Consider the following 20,692-nt stretch of genomic DNA (forward strand, 5'->3'; position numbering starts at 1 on the left):
GAGATATGAGGCCATATTGAGTATAATTGTAACCACTGAAATGCATCCGGTAACATTGGTGACTAGACTTCCATACTAATTTCTCACTGGTGGTCTAAGTCACCTTTGACTTTCATTTAGAAACGTGTGTTCGCCTCATTTAATCTCTCTCCTCACTCTTTTTAGATAACTTTGATGGTTTCCAACACAGAGGTTATTACAGTGATTTTTAAAATACACACTCAGTTAATCATATGCAAATGGTCCCAAAATGAGAACGTCTCAAAAGAAAAGAATGTTCAACAATTCAATCCAAATTAAAATCCACAAATGTGCCCAGGTACACTGCCAGTGTCATGGTGAGAGGCATTATGTAACCCCCACCATACCCAAAATAAATGATCTTGATGCTGGGTCTGATCTCTGTTGCCCAAATTCTCAGACTGCAACACAGCCGAGCCCTGTCTGGCTCTGCGACGCCATCTAGTGGCTATCATTGGCTGCCCACGTGCTTTCTCATGTTTTGCACCATCTCTCCAGGGAGAAATATACAGTGCAGTAGTAGCAAAAAGCTTTTAAAATAAAATTGTCTCCTCTTAATTAAATATGGCACCACAATGCAGCAACAGCAATTCAGATGTAAATATAACGTGTATTTGTACCAATTAAACAGCCAACTGCAAATTGTGCACCTTTAGTCTTACTCTTCTGGTGCACAAGTACTCATGGTCTCATGCTCTCATTTCCCCCCTTGTTCAAACGTGTGTGTGTGTGTGGGGGGGGGGGGGGGGGTCTTGTAGTAGTAGCAGTCGTAGTACTGCCTCAGTGTGCAGACTAACTGAATGGATGTACTTTCATTGCACAACCATCTAGAACAACTCTTCTCCCTGACTACTGTGCGCCTGCAGAGGGGTTGGGCCGTTGTGTTCTTACAAAGGACCGTCCAAAATAGTGGGGGGGGGGGGGAGAGAGAGAGAGAGAGAGAGAGAGAGAGAGAGAGAGAGAGAGAGAGAGAGAGAGAGAGAGAGAGAGAGAGAGAGAGAGAGAGAGAGAGAGAGAGAGAGAGAGAGAGAGAGAGAGAGAGAGAGAGAGAGAGAGAGAGAGAGAGTTCTCAAATCAGTCCAACCATCTGAGGCGTCACACATTATTCTGTAAGAGGCTCAACCACTCAGTTGCTCAACATGATCCTGTTGAACGTGTTCACACGCACATGTGTCTGAACTGAAAATAAGTACAATATGTCATCATGTAAGACAGGTTAGGGCAGGGTAATTTTGTGTCTCCAACTGAAATCCTTCTTTGGGCATTAGTATGAATATATGTATTTTTTTTTTGTGGGTATGTTAAATGCTTCCCCTAAATTGCCCAGGGGATGTGTATTGCCTGCAGAGTCTCTCTGTTGTTGTATGCTCTCCCGTTAGAATGGGGGAAGAAAAAGAAAAAAACATTAATATAAGGTACATATTTATTTAATTCACATTTCCCCACTAGTACAAACTGTTCTCAAACTTTCCATATGGCAAAATCTACTTTGCTCCCTTATAGCTATATGTTAATGATATACACATGAACTTGGTGGTAGAGTAGAAAAAAAGGGGAGGGGGCCGATAACATAAGCCAGTGTCTCTTTAAAAAAAATGAAGTTTCTTGTATTCTGGAATGAGGTCAGACATGAGGCTGCTCATTGCACGCGCTGATTATTATTAGATTCCATTTTGGACCAATCAGCGCCGAGATGGGCGTCGGTTTGGCGCGGAGGCAGGCTAGCGACAGCCTCCCATTGGCTTATTTTTTATCACCGTTGTATCTCGGGAAGGGATAAATGCATGCAAAGGGAGACGAGTCTGGAGGGCTGCTTAAAACTCTTCTGCAAGTAAACAGATGGAGGGCGGACCGTGTTATTCATTTTAAGTTCCTTTTTTCCTTTCCCTCCCCAGCATGTCTGTTTTTTGTCTCTAGGAGAGGGGACACAGGCTGATGCCGAGAAAAAAACCCACTTGTAACTGTGCTTGGGAGTCTTTTGCAGTAGCGGGCCAGAGTCAGCCGCATAGACTGTTGTGCTTGCTGGGCACCACTCGGCTCTATTGATTTTTCACCACACAGAAGGAAGGGAAAGAGATCAGTCACGGCAAAAGCTCTGGAAGTTAAACTTTGTGTTTCATATCTGGCCAAACTGGACTGAGTTTATACGACACATCAGAGGAGTGACTTTTTTTTTTTAACGTAACTCATACACTGGGAGAAAAGAGCTGACTTTTCATTTAAAGTAAGTGCACGGAGAAGAGAGACAGCATGGTGCAGAAGATGAGCCACACAGAGAGCACTGCGGAGGCGCTTTCCTCCTTCTTCAGCGGGGATTCGAGCTCCGGGGCGAGCATGGATCTGGACCCCGCTGACTCGCCCCTCTCCCCCGGCTCCACAGCCTCCTCGACAGCCGGGGACAACCCGGCGTGGTGTAAAACTCCGAGCGGCCACATTAAGAGACCCATGAACGCATTCATGGTATGGTCACAGATCGAGAGGCGGAAGATTATGGAGCAGTCTCCTGACATGCACAACGCCGAGATCTCTAAACGGCTGGGGAAGAGGTGGAAGCTCCTCAGAGACAGCGACAAGATCCCCTTCATCCAGCAGGCGGAGCGGCTGAGGCTCAAGCACATGGCGGACTACCCCGACTACAAGTACCGGCCCAGGAAGAAGGTCAAATCGAGCGCTTCCAAGCCGGGAAGTGTCGGGGAAAAGGGGGAAAGAGTCAACAGTAGCTCCAACAGCACCAGCATTAAGTCGTCCTCATCTTCGAGGAAGAATGGACTCAAATCACCCAGCAGCAAAGCCCACAAATCATTCTTCGGGAACAGCAGTAGCACCAAAGCCTCACAGTTTGCCTCTGAGCAGCCACCGGACCACAACCACCATCACCACATCACCCTCTCCAAGTCCAAGTCCGTGTCATCCACAGCCAAGCAAGTACCGGAGGGCAAGAGGGCCAAGCGGGTCTACCACGTCTACGGGGGCGGCTTGAGCGTCAGTCCCGCGTCCTCAGTCACCGTTCCGGCCAGTCCTACGCTGAGCAACTCGGCGGACTCCAGTGATCCGCTCAGCCTGTACGAGGACGTGTCTAGCGGTAGGGACGAGGGAAGCGAGTCCCCGGCCGGCAGTAGCGGAAGCCCGGGCGGCTCGTCGCAACGTCGCGGCGGCCAAACGTACAGCAGTCGGCGGGCTTCCTCGCCCACACCCTCCGGGTCCCACTGCTCCGCCTCCTCCTCGTCGTCTTCTTCCTCCTCGGAGGACGAAGAGTTCGAGGACGACTTGCTCGACTTGAACCCGAGCCCCAACTTTGACAGCATGTCGCTGGGGAGCTTTGGCTCCTCGGTGCTGGACAGGGACTTGGATGTGAACTTTGAGTCCGGCTCCGGAGGCTCCCACTTCGAATTCCCCGACTACTGCACCCCCGAAGTTAGCGAAATGATCTCCGGGGACTGGCTGGAGTCCACCATTTCCAACCTGGTGTTCACATACTGAAAACAAGGTGGGCACAACCGACGACCACAAACGAAGCCCTGGGCCCCGGACACAAGAGTGAGGGCAGCTCCTGCTTTTGTCTCCGAACTACCAGACCAGTTACTACCCATTCAAAACGAGCGCCATGGCGTTGCTTTTCGTCTGCAAGTGCTTGGAAAGCTCAACCTTTAAAGCCGAAAAGGGCCCTTTTGTGGGCGGCTTCGCTTTGAATGTGCGGACCGTGGAGGACTGTGGAACAGGCGTGCGTGGAGCGGCGCAAAACAAGCGAGAAGGGGAGAAACGTAACACCGGTTCGGTTTCCTGTTTGAGAAGACCCTCGGCGGTGAACTGGATGACCCCCAACAACTTTACTGTGATTGATTTGCACGTTATGCGGTCCGCCGTTCACTTAATCAATGTTGTTGCTGATTATTTTTTAAAGGGACATTTCACAACTTTTTACCGATTTGCCAAGTGAATTTCACCACTATAAGGTACATAACTCTGGACTGCCGTGCGACATTTTTCTAACTTGTGGTCACAGAGGGATTTTGTATGAAACCAAGGTGGGTTGTTTTTTTCCCCCCCAAGTTTGATATCTTTTCAAAAGCAAAAAAAAAAAAGAAAAAAACACGTTGAAGCATGATAGCTTACTTTGTTCCTATGTTGACATCTAATGTAAGCAGTTACAAATAGTACAGTATTAGGATTATTTAAATGTATAGCTAGCCTCACCTCAACTCGTCTTTTTTATTTGTTTGATAAAATGACACTGTAATAATCACCAGCTCTTTTAATATTTCAAACTTCAGGATTCAAACGCATCTACAAATCAGTGCTGAACTTTATACACATCTTCTCTACTATTCAGGACCAAAATGATCATTTCAAGTAATACCTTATTGAAACTCCTCACCAGTTTTTGTTTTCATACACAGAGCTTTGTTTTGTACATGTATTCAGATGCCATTTTATATGGGATATTGTATTTATATACTGGGCCAAGCAGTTTTGTCTTTTTATTTTGTGTTCATTCCTGTTATTGTTATTGTTCTGTCACGTTTTCTTCTCAGGCGAAGGGCTAGAGTTTTAAAAACACACAACTTTGATTCATTTTTTATATTTAAATGTACACATGTTTGGACACGTAAAATATAGGAAACAGTTTGATTATTTTCTCAGTGTATTTTTGTACAAATCTATATGGAGGAGGAGTCAACAATTGATCTGATCCGCCTAGTAATTCAGCTACATTTGAGTTTCCTGATTTGGAAACCTCAGGTGGCTGGTTTCCATGCTGTGTTCAAGGTCTATTGGAAAGCTCTTTTTTTTTTATTGCCTGCTCAAAATTCGTTCCAAAGTAAACCAGCAAAACAACCATAGTATTCTGCGGTGGTCAATGTAAAGCTTTGTTCAGCTACGTTTGACCGCTTTCACAAAGCGGATACCCTTATCAGTTATTGATCAGTAATCGATAGTGAATTTGGCAAATTTTGTCATAATAACACTAGCAAGACTTGATTTTTGTAACCAATCTAATATTGTTATCTTCCATGGAGAATGTTTCACCATGAAGGCATACACATGCAATTTTGCTTTTTCAATAGCCCTTGAATGCAGCAGCAGTCTTTGTTGCAGACTCCCTTCTACAGTTTACAGTGCCAGTCTACAGGCTTCTTTAGGACACATCATGAACTGATTATTGCCAGAAGCTATTCCCGTGGAGCATGTGGCTTTAACAGTCAGTCTCTGAAGCAGAAGCCTCTCCTTTTTATTTATCTTTCTCTCTGATATATTGCCTACAACACATGAGGAGATTGTAGCTTTAAAATTGTCTTATTTCTTGATGTTTTCATAAACTGATGTCAAACTCATCCACCAGCCACTAGATTAAATTGGCTATCTTTTTAGACAGCAAACAACAAAGAAGATCTAGATCAAGCATATTCAAATTTCTGACTTGAGTTCCGCAACATCTACTTGTTCTGCGTTTCTCATTGTATTTGAATATATAATCTTTTCTACTTGTTGGCTAACTATTAGATAATTGTTTAGTATGTTTATGGCATGGTGAATAGCATTTGTATTTCGGATTCAGGTTACCTAGCTGTTGTGTTTTTCAGAAAAAAAAAAAGGAAAAAATGAGGAAAAATTGAACTCAATCTTTGTATATTTGACTGTATCATAAAGCAAAAAGATTGTGTGTTTATGTATGTTGTTGCTATCAAGGACAGGCACTGTCTAGAACGACTATCTTTTACACATCCTTACTTTTAAGGTGGTCAGTTCAGGACTTTTTATATATATATTATAAATGAAAGCGTTTTTAAGTATATTAACTTTATTTTTCATCCATCCTGTGCAATATGCTGTGTAGAATTATCATGTATTGTCTCTCTAATCATGCCATAAACAAAGGAACCACCTTTTTTTGAGACTCAGAGAAAGGGAGGGGAACTCATGCCAGCTAAATTGTGTTCATTCACTGCCTGTCAGATTGTTGATATAAACTTGTGTACAGAACTTTTTCAAGGAAGGAAATAAATATCAGCTGGAACTGAAATTCTGTCACTGTCTTTCTTGATTCTTCAAGTTTTTTTTTTTTTTTTTATGTTTGGTCTTTGTATTGTGATATTCGAACTAAATTTCAAAACATGACAATATTTCACAGCCACACTGCATTTTTTTAAAGTGCAACTACACTCAATTAACGATAACCACCAACTAAAACACTAGTTAACAGTCTTCAATCAAATTCCCATATGCACTATTTTTCCAATAGGTATACTTTGAAGAGTGGATTTCATAAAACTGTATTGATGGTCACACCACTCTGACAAAATCTGAACAAATAAATTTACATGCATTACAGATATTGCATGTGTGATTTTGCACACAGCTACTCGACTTCATTGTATTTACATATGTGATTTTGAATCCCACGAATTTAACTGTGATTCGTACGGTACAATATTTTATATTGTGTACATTTACAGAGACATAAGATGTGACATGCATTAAAAATACAGACATGGATGGATTCGCTCAGAAATGTAAAGAGTTGATGTAGAAGTAGATGTTACAATAAAGTCCTCTAAAATAATTCATCATTTTCTAAATTGAAGTGTGAATTTCAGGGGAACTTCAATGGCAGTTATTGAATATGTGAATAAGTATGAGTAATAATTCTGCTAACATAAACATGGATAGGACAAAAATGGGTATCCTTTGCAGTAAGATTTGAATACAGTTAAATTCACATTGGCAACGACATACATGAACCGGCTTTAAAAAAATCAAGGCAAGTATGAGATTTATGATGCTGGGTGTTGTGAGTGTGATTCACATCATAATGCATTTAAATGAATTCATAGAGTCTACAATTGCTGTCGAGAGCTGGAGCCCAAACAGAATGTGATGCACAAGGTGACATCTGCTGATAAGACTGGCATGTACTTTCTGCAATCCATTGTGTATAAGCACAGAAAAGTTCATGCTTTTAAGACACAGAAAAAAAAGGAAAAGCACAGTTTACAGTACATATATAGAAAAAACAGCCATTTAAATTGCATTTTTAAATGCATTGTAATCTAATTGTATGCTGTAAATTTGCATGATTATGAAACCAGATTAAGCAAGTGTTAATAAGGGGTTTAATTCTAAATTACAAATTACATTAGATAAATACATTACTCAGTTATGAGGGCCAATTTTAAATCACGTTGGAACCTTGTTGTTTGAATCCATTATTATACATTATGCTGTATGCTGGGTGTCTGTTCAGACAGTCATGATTTCCCTTCCCCCTTTCCCAGACAGATCTTTATTGTGGGGGAAGGGATGGTTTAGTCGCAGTCAACCAACGGCCCTCCAGCGCGCTGACAAGCATGTCTGCCTGTCTAGGTCTGTGAATATCGTGTGGGGGTCCATGTGTGTGCGTGTGTGTGTTGGCTAAAATTGTATTGCATGAAATGAATGACAGTACAAGGATATCCCCACAGCGAGAGCAGACACTATATGTCGGCCTCTTCTGTCATGATTTATGGGGTGCAGATTACTTTTTGATGGTTGCTCATGGTCTTCAATCAGGCATAGTGGTTGAAATAAACATGCACCAAAAGTTTTAACGTATTATATTTGTGCATTATACAACTAAGTTGAGCTGTATGCAATGGTGAACATTTTGTCTATAGAGTACAGAGCCATTATGTCCTGTGGTCACCTTGTGGTGCTCTCATTTCATAATTTTTCCATCTTTTTTGACAATGATGTCTTGAATAAGTTGAAGTGTGTTATTGCTTTGCTAAAGAGAGTGTCTTACTATTACACAGCAGCGCACGAATGTATTAAATCAGCAATTTCAAAAAGGCTGAGTCAATGCACTGTTTTCAACTCTGTACGTGATACTGCTCCTAGTACTCTATGTTCACTGCAGAACTTGATGAATCTGCAGCTGTTTTATATATTTTTTTCTGTTTTTCCAAGAAACTGTATTAGCCCTTGCAGAGTCACAGCAATTGTCTGATATATCAGTTTTATTCCAACAGTGCATGGTTGGGTGTAATTACTGACTCCACAGTGACTATAAATATCTCCCCTTTCCTTCCAGCATTCATTTTGTGTTAGCTGTGGTATAATACTTTATTCCTCAACCCCCCGATGATAAACATCATCACGTACCATGCATGCACATAATATCAGCAGTTTGCCATATAATCTTGTATATTTCCAAAGAGCACTGGCCCCTCTGTGTAAGTCTTAAGCTCCTCCGAGCTGTATGAAGCCTGTTCAGTGTGCAGGCTCATGCATGGCTCATGCATTGCTCAGCTGACTCCTCAGTGGGAGAGAGGCAGGCATGAGTCGGGGCACAACAGAGTGGAGCGGAACAGTCTCGCTGCTGGAGTCAGTGGTCCAGTAAAACCACAGCAGGGGGGATAAGAGCTGTGCTAGTGGGTGGGTAAAGAGAACCATGACTGTATTGCAATGGTGACCTATCTGCTCAGTTCTCTTCCCAGGGGGCTGAGGCAGTGGTGGTATCAGTATTTCTCTCCTTTTATTCCAGGTTTTGCTCCAGACTGAATCACTGTTGAAGCCCCAAGTTTTGAAATACCTGCAGGGCTCCAGACTGTAAATGGTCACGGTTGTCATCTAATTTTTGACCAATCCGATTTTAAAACGATTATTAAATACTTGTTTTTACTTGGAAACTCTTGCTCCACACTCCAGCCCACTTGTTGATGATGATGCAAATTGGCAGGTTTGTCAACTGATGTCCAAAAGTGTAAAGCAGAAGGCCAGTGTGTCAAAAAGGTGTGATACAGAACTGAAGTGAGATCATGGTACCTACAGTAGACAGTGGTAAAGAGCCGCACTGCACAACAAAACACAATATTTTGTCCCTTGTGTGGCTAAATAATGTCAGCCGGCCTACCAAGAGGTTACACAACATTGCAAACTAGACACACAATGCACACAAATGCCTCCTAGACAGTGTCAGTCTAAATTGAGCATTATTACCTTTGTAGGGGTAGATTTGTTGCTGTAACTCCATTATTTGATGTTAAAAGTGTGTTGATGTTAAAAGTGTTGTGGATCCTCACATTTGATCCTCAATATCCCCTTAAGAAAAACAGAGCGAGAGGACAAAAATCAATGTAGCTATTTCGTTTGACATGTTGCTCTTGGATATGGATTTATTCCATGTTAAAATGCAATCATAGTAGCAGGTAATAGATGATGAAAAACACAATGAACAGAAATGCCATTTTGTTTTGTACACACAATTTTCCATAATGTGTCAATTTTATGTGCCAAGCTGCATAATAACGCTATTTAAAATTTGCTGCAAATTACAGTCCTACATCAAAACTCTATATGCGCCTTACCTGTTTTTTTGTTTTGTTTTTTTGTGGGGGGTGGGGTGGGGGGGCAGAATCAGTTTCAAATAATCAGTTTGACAGAAGCATCATAAATAAGCCAACGGGGGGTCATCCTGAATCCCAGAGCAAAATTTCATACCACATTTAAAAACACATTCGATTGGGTTAATTTCTCTAAATGCCATCCCTTAGCTTTGACTTTTAGCATTTCATGAGATTGTCTCACCTTTTCTAGTCACTACGAGCAGGTTACGAGGTTGTAGAACCGGCAAGCACATTCAATAGCAGCCTCTTTTTGTCGGCTCAGCAACACATGCACTATACCCGCTCATGTGAGCTTCCCTTCTTGTGTAAAAGTGTTCATACTATATGAGAGACTTGCTCCATATCTAAAGTGACTTTTGATAACGTCTGCACTGTTGCATTATATAAATAATATTGATTTTAATTGCATTTGATGACATGGTTTGGCAAACCCAAAAGGTTATTATAAATCAATATTGCAGGCTTAATCAACTTCATGCTGAAAATAAATAATGAATATAAATAATACATTTGAAAATAAAACAATGGAAATGACATTTTAATATATGTTATCAACTGAAATACGGTATACACTGTACAGTCGTGTAATAAAGGGATGAATCAGTGTAGGGAACAGGAAGGCCAAACAGGGGGACATGACTATAGAAATGTAACTTGCGATAGCAAAAATGTACTGACACAGCAGGGACCTAAGTATAAATAAATTAATAAGACAAAGAGGGACACCTCAAAAGACACCTGCGTCCATAGGGACCTGTTTAGTTGGCGCAAGGAACAGCGCTGACAAGGACAGGCCAGGGAAAGAAAGACATTTAGAATGAGACCTTTTTCTTTTGTTCCTGTCTTTGTTCACTGCTGTTGCTATTTCAAGGGTCATCGCCAATCATAAATCCAGGACAGTGAATGCAACATGTATTAAAACAAAAAGTGCAGTAAGAAACCACTACAGTTGACTTTTTGTGCATTATTTATTAAGAGGAACGAAAAGTGTCACACCAAGTTATTTTAATATCAGTAATATTTTGTGAAGATTACATTTTCCGGCAAAAAAAATAAACAACAAAAGTATCCTAATTGTTGTCCACTAATAGCCACAATGACACCATAGCGGAGAAATGTGCATAGTTTTGACTTGGAGAGGGCGGGACTCATGTTTGGAGAGCGCAATGAACTAGGCGCGGCTAAAACGAGCCCCATCCATCTATCACACGTGTAGACAAAGGGGGGACTCCACAACACAAAGCAGCATGTGTCCTAACAAACTTTATTTTTTTTTCCCACCCCGCACGGACGCACAACCACACGCACGGAGAAAAGCATCTTCAGGTAAGTTGCCCCTGAGATGCATACTTGCGTGTGCCCCCGGTCCCGGGGTGATTTTTTATGTTCTTTTCCAGTAAAAGTTGCCGCTCCTGTTGGTGCGTCAGCGCTCAAACTTGAGCACAAAGCAGCAAAGGTAGAGCGACATAGACACTGGTAGGCAGGCGGGAGAGAGAGAGAGGAGCGGTCCCTCTTTTCCTTTGTCTGATGCTCTATCGCGAGCTTTTTGGACACTACTTGAAGAGACGTCATCATGCTCAAAGTACAGTATGTGTAATTGAATTAATAATTGTGAACTTTAACAGAAGTGAAGCTGAGTTTGTGTAGATGCTTTGTTTTGTTCCTTCGGGATGTTGCGACTGAGGACAAAGCAGATGCTCGTCAGAAGTTCACAGCGAATGCGCCTTTTTTGTGTGTGCGCGTGGAGGTAGGGGAAAAGTGGTTTTATTGTTTATATTCACCGTTTCTTCATGCAAACAGTATTACACAGCTTGATGTATACGCGAACTCTTTATTCGTGTTCCTGCGAGGATTCGAATGCACCATGGGAATTTAGAACAATGCAATCAGGTGTAAAGTCAGTAAGAATAGAAGAAGAAACTTGTTGCATGAATTAATAACCGATTTTGAATGAACTGGGGTGTTAAGGCTTTATTCTAAGATCTAAAAACTTATATGTTGCTGAAAACTTGACTTTTGTTTACTGGAAGCAGATCAACAGGTATAAGACTCAGCAGCTTCTTTGTTACAGTAAAGGCTCCTTTGTTCTCTGTCTATACAAAGAAAACTTAGAGAAAGATGCACAAATCCACCAGGAAACAACTTTTCTTGTAAAGTTGAAACGATTTTCAATGAGTGCAAAATGTTTAACTTTCATTTTTTACACTCAAAGTAAATTTTACTTTTACTTTTGAGCACATAAAAAAAACTGAAGCCACAGGATCTCCAAAATGTCGATCTCTTACTCGAGTTTATTTTTTCTCTCGCTGGGTTTACGAAGCACATTATAGATTAATCAGTACAGGAAGTGCTTTTTTAAATTGACCACATCTAAGTTTTCCTTCTTTGTTACTTGTTTTCTTTCTTTCTTTAACAATTGTTTTCTTTCTTTCTTGATTTTAGCTGGAAGCTAAAACTCAGACAACTAAATGTTCTTCACATTTTTGGGAAGCAGATGGAGAAACTCCAAAGTCATCTATGAGGAAGCTTTGAGGATTAAGAGACAGCATACTTTTATTTTTGGAGAAGATGAGGACTCGGGATTTAAACTCCTGGAGCAGCTTTGCCTTGAGGGATGTGTTCAAGGCATACTTGGAAATGTAAAAACCTGGATATACTCTGGAGATTAAATGTTCAGCGGATTGCAGAGTTATTGAATTTTAAGCCTATGTGGTAAAGTAAGTGACCTAACTTCATACTTGTTCAGCAACTTTTGTACTGCATTGTATGTCAGTCAGGGACCCTCTCTCACAATGAATGCACACACCACTTGCTTTCCAAACAAAAAATAATAATAATTGGGAGACACTGTAAGTTATCCTCACAGATGACTAGGTTGTAAAGTGCCAGGAAGATGGACAACTACATGCGTCTGCCAAACATTGAGTTTTGTGTGGGTACTCAATGAAACTTATTTAACTCTTATATTGTATCATGACAATGTGAAACATCCATCCATCCATTTTCTGTACCGCTTAGTCCCCACTGGGGTCGCGGGCGTGCTGGAGCCTATCCCAGCCGTCATCGGGCAGTAGGCGGTGGACACCCTGAACCGGTTGCCAGCCAATCGCAGGGCACACAGAGACAAACAACCATTTGCACTCGCACTCACACCTAGGGACAATTTGGAGTGTTCAATCGGCCTACCAAGCATGTTTTTGGGATGTGGGAGGAAACCGGAGTGCCCGGAGAAAACCCACGCGGGTCCGGGGAGAACATGCAAACTCCACACAGGGAGGGCCGGAGGTGGAATCGAACCCGCACCCTCCTAACTGTGAGGCGGACGTGCTACCCAAGTGCGCCACCGAGCCGCCCAATGTGAAACAAATAGTATTAATTAATTAATGAATTAATAATTCATTAATTAATCATGCAACCTCTGGAACCTGGAACAAATTTGCTGGTGCCATTTGAACTTGTTTATTTTCTTGTTGGGTTCAAAACTATTTTCTGTGATTATTAGGTGAGAGAGAGCAAGATAAATTTGCATTACGTTCAAGGTTGAAGTGAATTCAGGCAGGCATTTATGTCCTGAGAAAAATCTTGAATGGTTCACTTATGTGTAACCTGTGCAAATTGTGCATGTAAGGAAGAGTTTGAAGGGAGAGTGAGAGCTTCATGCTCCTTTCATTCTTTTCGCAGCACCTATCAATGATGTCATTGAGAACCAATGAGAGCGAGTACTAGCTGTTGTTAGTATCCAAGCCCCTCCTCCTTCTTTTTTTTTTTTTTGCATACCACATGGTCCTGCAGCATCTCATTGTCACTGTGACTGTGCCTTACTGGCTGCAGAGGAACACAACCATGAACACTTTTTGGCACTCTCACAGACACATTTTCAGAAATAACTAAAGAGTCATTGATTGTTTGACTTCACAATTGGGTGGGCACATATTCCGCAGACTCAACTATTACAGTACAAACATTTAAAGGTCAGTCGTCTCTCCACTATTATATGTGAAAACAATAAAGCACACAATCTTAAATTACAATAGGCTACTTCATAATTTGGATATCTCTTTAATTATTTGTAATTTTCACACAAATATGAAAATAAGGCTAAACTGAACTGAACTGAAAATATTTGAAAAACACAGAATATTGCAGTTCCAGAAGGACCGAGTGTGAGACTGGCAAAATTGATGTATTTGAGTATCTTATTAATTATTAATCTGCAATTGTTAATGTTCGAAAGCTTTACCACTGGGACACCAGCATTCATCCACCTCCTGGTCTTCGCGTGGATCTGCCATGGGTCACTGCATGGAAGTGCCTGGATCAGTGGAATGTGGGTCACTCAACGGTACGGTGACACACAGGTAGGACAGATATAGGTCAGTGGCATAGAATGGGTGCTGATGAGTCATGCAAACAGGGTTAGCAGGGATAGGAGATGTGTGTGTCTGCGTGTGTGCTTGAAAAAAACATGTTGAGCTGTTGAAACAAGACAGGAGTGCGCCTGTCGTGTAGCTTTTCATGACAAGCATTTGGCTCAGTATCTTGTTCAAGGACACTTTTACAAAGTCAAACGGGTCCAGATTCAAGCCCACAATCTTTAGGTTGGGAACCAATCACTTTAACACCTAAACATTGCTGGTAGAGTGGGAATTGAATCTAGCTGCTTGCACTTAAGTTAGGTCAATGTGATGAAAAACAATATATTCATGTCATTAGTTTGTGCAATGGTAACCAATGAGGAATGAAGTGAGTATTGTAACTACTTTTCTTTTATGATATTTTCATTGTGATTTCTAGCTGGTAAATTTCTCTGTGAAGCAGGAAGATCCTTTTGTAGACAAGTCATTGCAGAGGATTTCATGCTTTTGCCTTACTTTTTGTAGTATAATTACATTGCTTATCAGTTATACGATTATCAAATACATTGATGTTTTCATAACGTTAACATTTTGAGGGAGTATTATGGAAGTGCTTTTGTGCTTTGTCTCAGTGGGAGATGAGTTTTAAAGCCGATCCACTGAGTTACACAGGACAACATTAGCACTTTAATCGATGTCATCTTTTCGCTCTGAAGCTTAAATGTGTAACTAAGCTGGGACGGTCGTTAAAATGGGCAGTGGTTTTGCAGCATATTTTACATCTGGTTTTACTATCACACTAATTTAAGCTTTTCATTCAATTGAAGATTAAAAAAACATATTGCTCTGTTGGATCTGAGCATCAGAGTAATGTATTAGGACGAATAATTCAGATCTGAATACAATAACTTCAACAATAAGAATAGTAAATAATGGTAAAAATTCTCGAGAACACCATCTAGTCAATATCATTAGTTGTAGGAGAACAAACAATGGATCGTCTCTTTCCCTTTAAACTTAGCGTGCTAGGGATGCACAAAATAAGTTTACAACAAACTGTAAGCGGACATACACGGGCAGATGATATAAAGCTATCTTGGGCGATCTTAGATCACCCCTGTGAAATGTTAAGTGTACTGCAAAAATAATCTTTATTATCGCTTCCAAGATGGATTTTGATTGATTTTCCCTTTTGTGCCCATCAATGAAAGGACACTACTGTACTCGAAAGCTACAGTACAGTAAATTACAGTGCGCTAAAACATAGCATTAGTCTCACCACAACGAATTGTAGGGACAGTTCTAATTCTCATCCTATTGCAAATAATCAGAGCTTAGTATTACCACACAGCGCCTGGTGCTGTGAGATAACTTAGCACGCTCTGCTGGTATGCTAATACATCCCCACATTGGGGGACAGGGATGAATTATTATATATTTTTTATGACTATTCAGCAGGAAGAGCATTTGAAGGAAGGAATAGATGGATATGAAGAGGGGGGAAACATGAGTGTTAATGATGGGCAGAAAATAAAGGAGGAAAAAGGTGTGACAGAGACCAAGATGATGGGATAGAATGTGCAAAAATGTGTCGGCTGGCATAGCAGCAACGCTGTCTGTCACTCACTCGTGAATTTTCGCGAACGAACCTGAAAATGACGTTGTACCTAATTCGGTGAACGATTCCTTTGAACAAATCTTTTGAGTGAACCGATTCTAAAAATTCAGTTCTTAACTGGAATGCACATCACTGGTAAGTACAACAGAGTGGAGACGATCAAGGGCTGCCAGGTTGAAATAGCCGACTGGTTAGTGACATGGGCTCTTGCACAGAAAGAAACCGGATCAATCCCAAGTGTCAGTACACATGTAGATGGTCTTTCAGAATTGGAACTGCGCCTTGTATGTGAAAAGTTTTTGTTCACTTTCACGTTCTGCAGGAGCTAAAACTTTTCACGCACGTGCACTTAACAAGGGAATCACACGGACACTCCATTAGGTACACCGCCATTTTCAAGTCTACCTAATAACAGGCCACTTTATTAGGGAAATATCATGGTCAAAGGTCACAGGTGTCAAGCTCTAGTCCTCGGGCCGCGTTCCAATATGGTTTCCAAGTTACCCTCGTTAAAACACCTGCGTGAAAAGTTTTAGCCTCTTTCACGTTCCGCAGGAGCTAAAACTTTTCACGCAGGTGCACTTAACGAGGGAATCACACGGACACTCCATTAGGTACACCGCCATTTTCAAGTGTACCTAATAACAGGCCACTTTATTAGGAAAATATCATGGTCAAAGGTCACAGGTGTCAAGCTCTAGTCCTCGGGGCCACGTTCCAATATGTTTTCCAAGTGACCCTCGTTAAAAACACCTGCGTGAAAAGTTTTAGCCTCTTTCACGTTCCGCAGGAGCTAAAACTTTTCACGCAGGTGCACTTAACGAGGGAATCACACGGACACTCCATTAGGTACACCGCCATTTTCAAGTGTACCTAATAACAGGCCACTTTATTATGGAAATATCATGGTCAAAGGTCACAGGTGTCAAGCTCTAGTCTTCGGGCCGCGTTCCAATATGGTTTCCAAGTTACCCTCGTTAAAACACCTGCGTGAAAAGTTTTAGCCTCTTTCACGTTCCGCAGGAGCTAAAACTTTTCACGCAGGTGCACTTAACGAGGGAATCACACGGACACTCCATTAGGTACACCGCCATTTTCAAGTGTACCTAATAACAGGCCACTTTATTAGGGAAATATCATGGTCAAAGGTCACAGGTGTCAAGCTCTAGTCCTCGGGCCGCGTTCCAATATGGTTTCCAAGTTACCCTCGTTAAAAACACCTGCGTGAAAAGTTTTAGCCTCTTTCACGTTCCGCAGGAGCTAAAACTTTTCACGCAGGTGCACTTAACGAGGGAATCACACGGACACTCCATTAGGTACACCGCCATTTTCAAGTGTACCTAATAACAGGCCACTTTATTAGGGAAATATCATGGTCAAAGGTCACAGGTGTCAAGCTCTAGTCCTCGGGCCGCGTTCCAATATGGTTTCCAAGTTACCCTCGTTAAAAACACCTGCGTGAAAAGTTTTAGCTTCTTTCACGTTCTGCAGGAGCTAAAACTTTTCACGCAGGTGCACTTAACGAGGGAATCACACGGACACTCCATTAGGTACGCCGCCATTTTCAAGTGTACCTAATAACAGGCCACTTTATTAGGGAAATATCATGGTCAAAGGTCACAGGTGTCAAGCTCTAGTCCTCGGGGCCACGTTCCAATATGTTTTCCAAGTGACCCTCGTTAAACACACCAGCATGAAAAGATTTTGGTCATTTTAACGTTCTGCAGGAGCTAAAACTTTGGATAAGCCACCTTATTTATTTACACATAGATACTTGCATTTGTTTGCATATGCATACAAGGCGAGGTTCCAATTCTAAAACTTTAGATGTATGCTGACACCTAGAATCGAACCAAATTCTTTCTGTGCAAGAGCCCATGTCACTAACCAGTTGGCTATTTCGACCTGACAGTCCTCAGGCGTTTCCACTCTGTTGTACTAGTGATGTGCATTCCAGTTAACTGAATTTTTAGAATCGGTTCACTCAAAAGATTTGCTCAAAAGAATCGTTCGCTACACTTTATTTATTTATTTATTCTTTATTTTATTTTTACCTCGTGTAGTGAACCTATTGAAGTGTCCATGAGGTGTACCTAATCACAGGCCACTTCATTAGGGAAAAAGCTTAAGTGAAAATGAAAAGTGCCACACCCGTCCTCACCCCCACCTCCTGATTGGCTGTTTGATCTGTGACGTCATTCGGACGCACCATTAGGTACACCGCCATTTTCAGGTGTACCTAATCACAGGCCTCTTCTTTAGGGAAAAATCATGGTCAAAGCTTCACAGAAAGTGAAGTGCCACACCCGCCCTCACCCCCACTTTCTGATTGGCTGTTTAGTTGTGACGTCAGTCGGACACACTATTAGGTACAACGCCAGCCGACACACGTTTTGTCGACATTGATGTTTTAATTTTGTATTCGTTGGATTGTGTTTGATGGTGTTATTATACTGAATGTGTTTGTGTTTGAATAAAAGGTTGATAAAAAATTCCGTTATGCCGACATTTGTTATTTTGGGGGACACCAACTCATATAACAACATAAATCACATATTGTCATATAAAGCAATTAACCAAATGTCTGATTTTTATGTTTTAATTGAAGAATATAAAAACAAGGAATAAAACACCAGACAAGTTTTAACATAAATGTTTATTTAAAAATAATAATAATAATACATAATTACAATTAAAAGTACATTTCATACCAGACATCGACTGTGAAATTGCAGTAGATATATTGAATAACTATACATATTTAGGCGTATATATGCATACACATTATTTAAAAGATACTATAAGTGTTATAAAATCAAGATTACCCAAAGAGAAGCATAATCTCCCCGTGTAATTTGTTGTAACCTGGGCCAATAACAGACGTGATGTCAATTTCATTCAACATTTAATTTTTAAGTGATAATTGTACATAATAAAATGAAGTTCATTCTCGACTTTTTCCTGTTGCAAATGGCTATATACATTTTGTACAATTTTAACATTTGATTACTAATTAAGATGTCCTCATGTCTGAAGATGTTTCTGTCTTCTCCTCATTTGCCCTCGTCCAGGTACATAGTTGGTGTCAACACATTGTTAATAATGACAGCCTCAACCTGCCGTCTGTCTGTTTGTCTGCCTGTCTGTCGATTACAGGTCAATTTACTATAACTTCAAATGCACAGCATGTTGCTGTCTGGGTTATGGCCTGATAATCTCTCTAAAGACTAAGGTTCTGTCAAAGCTTAATCTGCTGCTCATACAATACACGCACGCACACACACGCGCACACGGTGTGTGTGTGTATATATATGTACATATATATATATATATATATATATATATATATATATATATATATGTGTGTGTGTGTGTGTGTGTGTGTGTGTGTGTGTAGTGTGTAGATCTTGCCACATGGGAGCATAAAGATTTAGATATGCAGATTGAATGGCTTAGAAGACAGGCGCACAGTGTAAATACCAGGATTTCATCACAGATAAATCTGTTATTGTCTGGTAGTGGTAGTTAGGAGATTATAAAGAAGTGATTTATAGACACCAACAGATACAGCCATGTTTCATCAGAGGATGAACACTAGCGTGCATAGTGGTATCAGGACTGCTGGGCTTTAATACTTTGATAGTCATTCAGTAAATCATATGGGTGACAGCTTTTATAGAGCACTTTCCTTTCCTTTGTGTCTTTGCATCTCATTCTTACTACATATCCCATTCATTCATGGTCATTCCACCAGCATGCTGTGTTACATTATTTATTTTTATGGCTGGTGTTATCCATTTTATTAGTGTTATTTGTTCAAATGTGGCCATGCTTGTCATGATATAAAAAATCTCATAAGAATTACAGTATGCAACTGCATTTTAATTACTACTTGCTCTATGGTAATTTAGTGTTGAATATATAGTATACAAGATTTTGTACCACCCCAATCTGTTCAGTCAGATTTCCAAAAATATGTTAGCAAAAAGAAAAATTCATGATTATAATTTGCCTGCTCTATTGTTCGAGTAGTAGGTTCTGCTTATTTATTTGCACAGTAAAAATAGAATCATAGGATTGCATGACTGATAGCTAATCAAACAGGAGATTGGCATGTTTTGGGAATGGCAATGCAGTGCAAAAATACATTGGAAGAAAACCTATGCAAAGATTTGTCTCCATCATATTATCAGACCGATGAACACCAAAATGAAAGCAAAGTCCACCAAGAAAAAAAAGTATTTTTTAAGTCTTAACTTAAAATATTACATAAAGTAAAACGATTCATCTTAATTTCTTTTTCTCCTTTTGCCATGATGCTTCTCTTCATCTTTGCATCACTTTGGTAATCCTTATTTAAAAACTAGATTGGAAAGCAGGTGTTATAGTTTGATATGCTTCCACAAATACAATTACTAACCGATGTCCTGTGACTGCTGACACTGTTTTCATTGGAGTATTGCAGTGTGCTATAATCATGTTCAGATACAACTATCAGATTAGAGTTGTGTATTAAAGAGTGTGTGTTGTTGTGTTGCTGTATGTTTGCCACAGTCAGGGTACTGAGCCTTCAGCTGCATAATCCAAAACAGTTCAGTACCCCCCCACACCCCCATCATGCCTTTTCTATTCTCTGTAGTACATTGTCAGAATTGGGCTCTATGGTTGAATAGTATTGAATCAGATTCTGTTTTGTTACAGATATATTTTTTATAACTTACCTGGGAATAGGGTGATGAATAAGATTATACGTAATGCAAGACTAACTCGCCATATCAGGCTTCTCTGGACAAAAGGGGCTGTTTTCATCTTCTGTAAACACATCCAAACAACCATTCTCTGTGGATTTACACTGATATCACAATGTGGAATTCATGTATTCAACCAAGGGGACTCGGGCTCCTTTAGCCTTTTAATATCTAACCTTTTTTCTTTTACACATTCATTTTTTTTCTATATTCATCCTAGCCTTTAATATCTTGCTATTTGGCACGTGTTTACGTACAGAGTTATGGTCTTCATTCATACTGCCAGCAATTCTTTTCAAGTATAGATGGAAACCTCTGTAAGTAGTTGTATCACGCAGACCTTTGATTGGCAAACTCCGAAAGGAATGTTTTGTCTGTTGAATATAATGACGGCATGGAAACAGGAATTCAGAACATTCATAGTTAGCCATTTAGTCAAATGTCCATTACCTCTCCTAATGTTGATATTCATTACTGTGAGTCATTTATTAATCAGTCTGCACCAGACACTTCTGTGGAAATCCAGTATCATGCAGTGCTGTTACATTCCACTGCCAACCCAGTCAC

General features: G+C 40.6%; 1 protein-coding gene and 1 long non-coding RNA gene across 5 annotated transcripts in view; both read left to right on the forward strand.

Moving 5' to 3' along the window:
* The first annotated feature begins 1,776 nt into the window (after positions 1 to 1,776).
* Positions 1,777 to 6,043, forward strand: sox4b (SRY-box transcription factor 4b). The gene has a single exon (XM_061289026.1). The coding sequence runs from the start codon at positions 2,272 to 2,274 to the stop codon at positions 3,499 to 3,501; it is 1,230 nt and encodes a 409-aa protein (XP_061145010.1). The 5' UTR covers positions 1,777 to 2,271; the 3' UTR covers positions 3,502 to 6,043.
* A 4,212-nt stretch (positions 6,044 to 10,255) lies between these two features.
* LOC133161312 (uncharacterized) overlaps positions 10,256 to 20,692 on the forward strand; it is a 52,030-nt gene continuing 41,593 nt past the window's right edge. Inside the window, exons 1-3 of one of the 4 annotated variants that reach the window (XR_009716057.1) lie at positions 10,256 to 10,730; positions 10,802 to 11,151; positions 11,847 to 12,121. This is a non-coding gene — a long non-coding RNA (uncharacterized LOC133161312). The remainder of the gene's footprint in view (positions 10,731 to 10,801; positions 11,152 to 11,846; positions 12,122 to 20,692) is intronic. The other 3 variants (XR_009716059.1, XR_009716056.1, XR_009716058.1) reach the window with 3 other exon arrangements.

This window comes from Syngnathus typhle, linkage group LG10, assembly GCF_033458585.1.
Source record: "Syngnathus typhle isolate RoL2023-S1 ecotype Sweden linkage group LG10, RoL_Styp_1.0, whole genome shotgun sequence".
Classification (NCBI taxonomy): domain Eukaryota; kingdom Metazoa; phylum Chordata; class Actinopteri; order Syngnathiformes; family Syngnathidae; genus Syngnathus; species Syngnathus typhle.

Excerpts from the sequence above, each read along its gene's own strand:
- sox4b (XM_061289026.1), top strand. The coding sequence starts at position 2,272 with ATGGTGCAGAAGATGAGCCACACAGAGAGCACTGCGGAGGCGCTTTCC.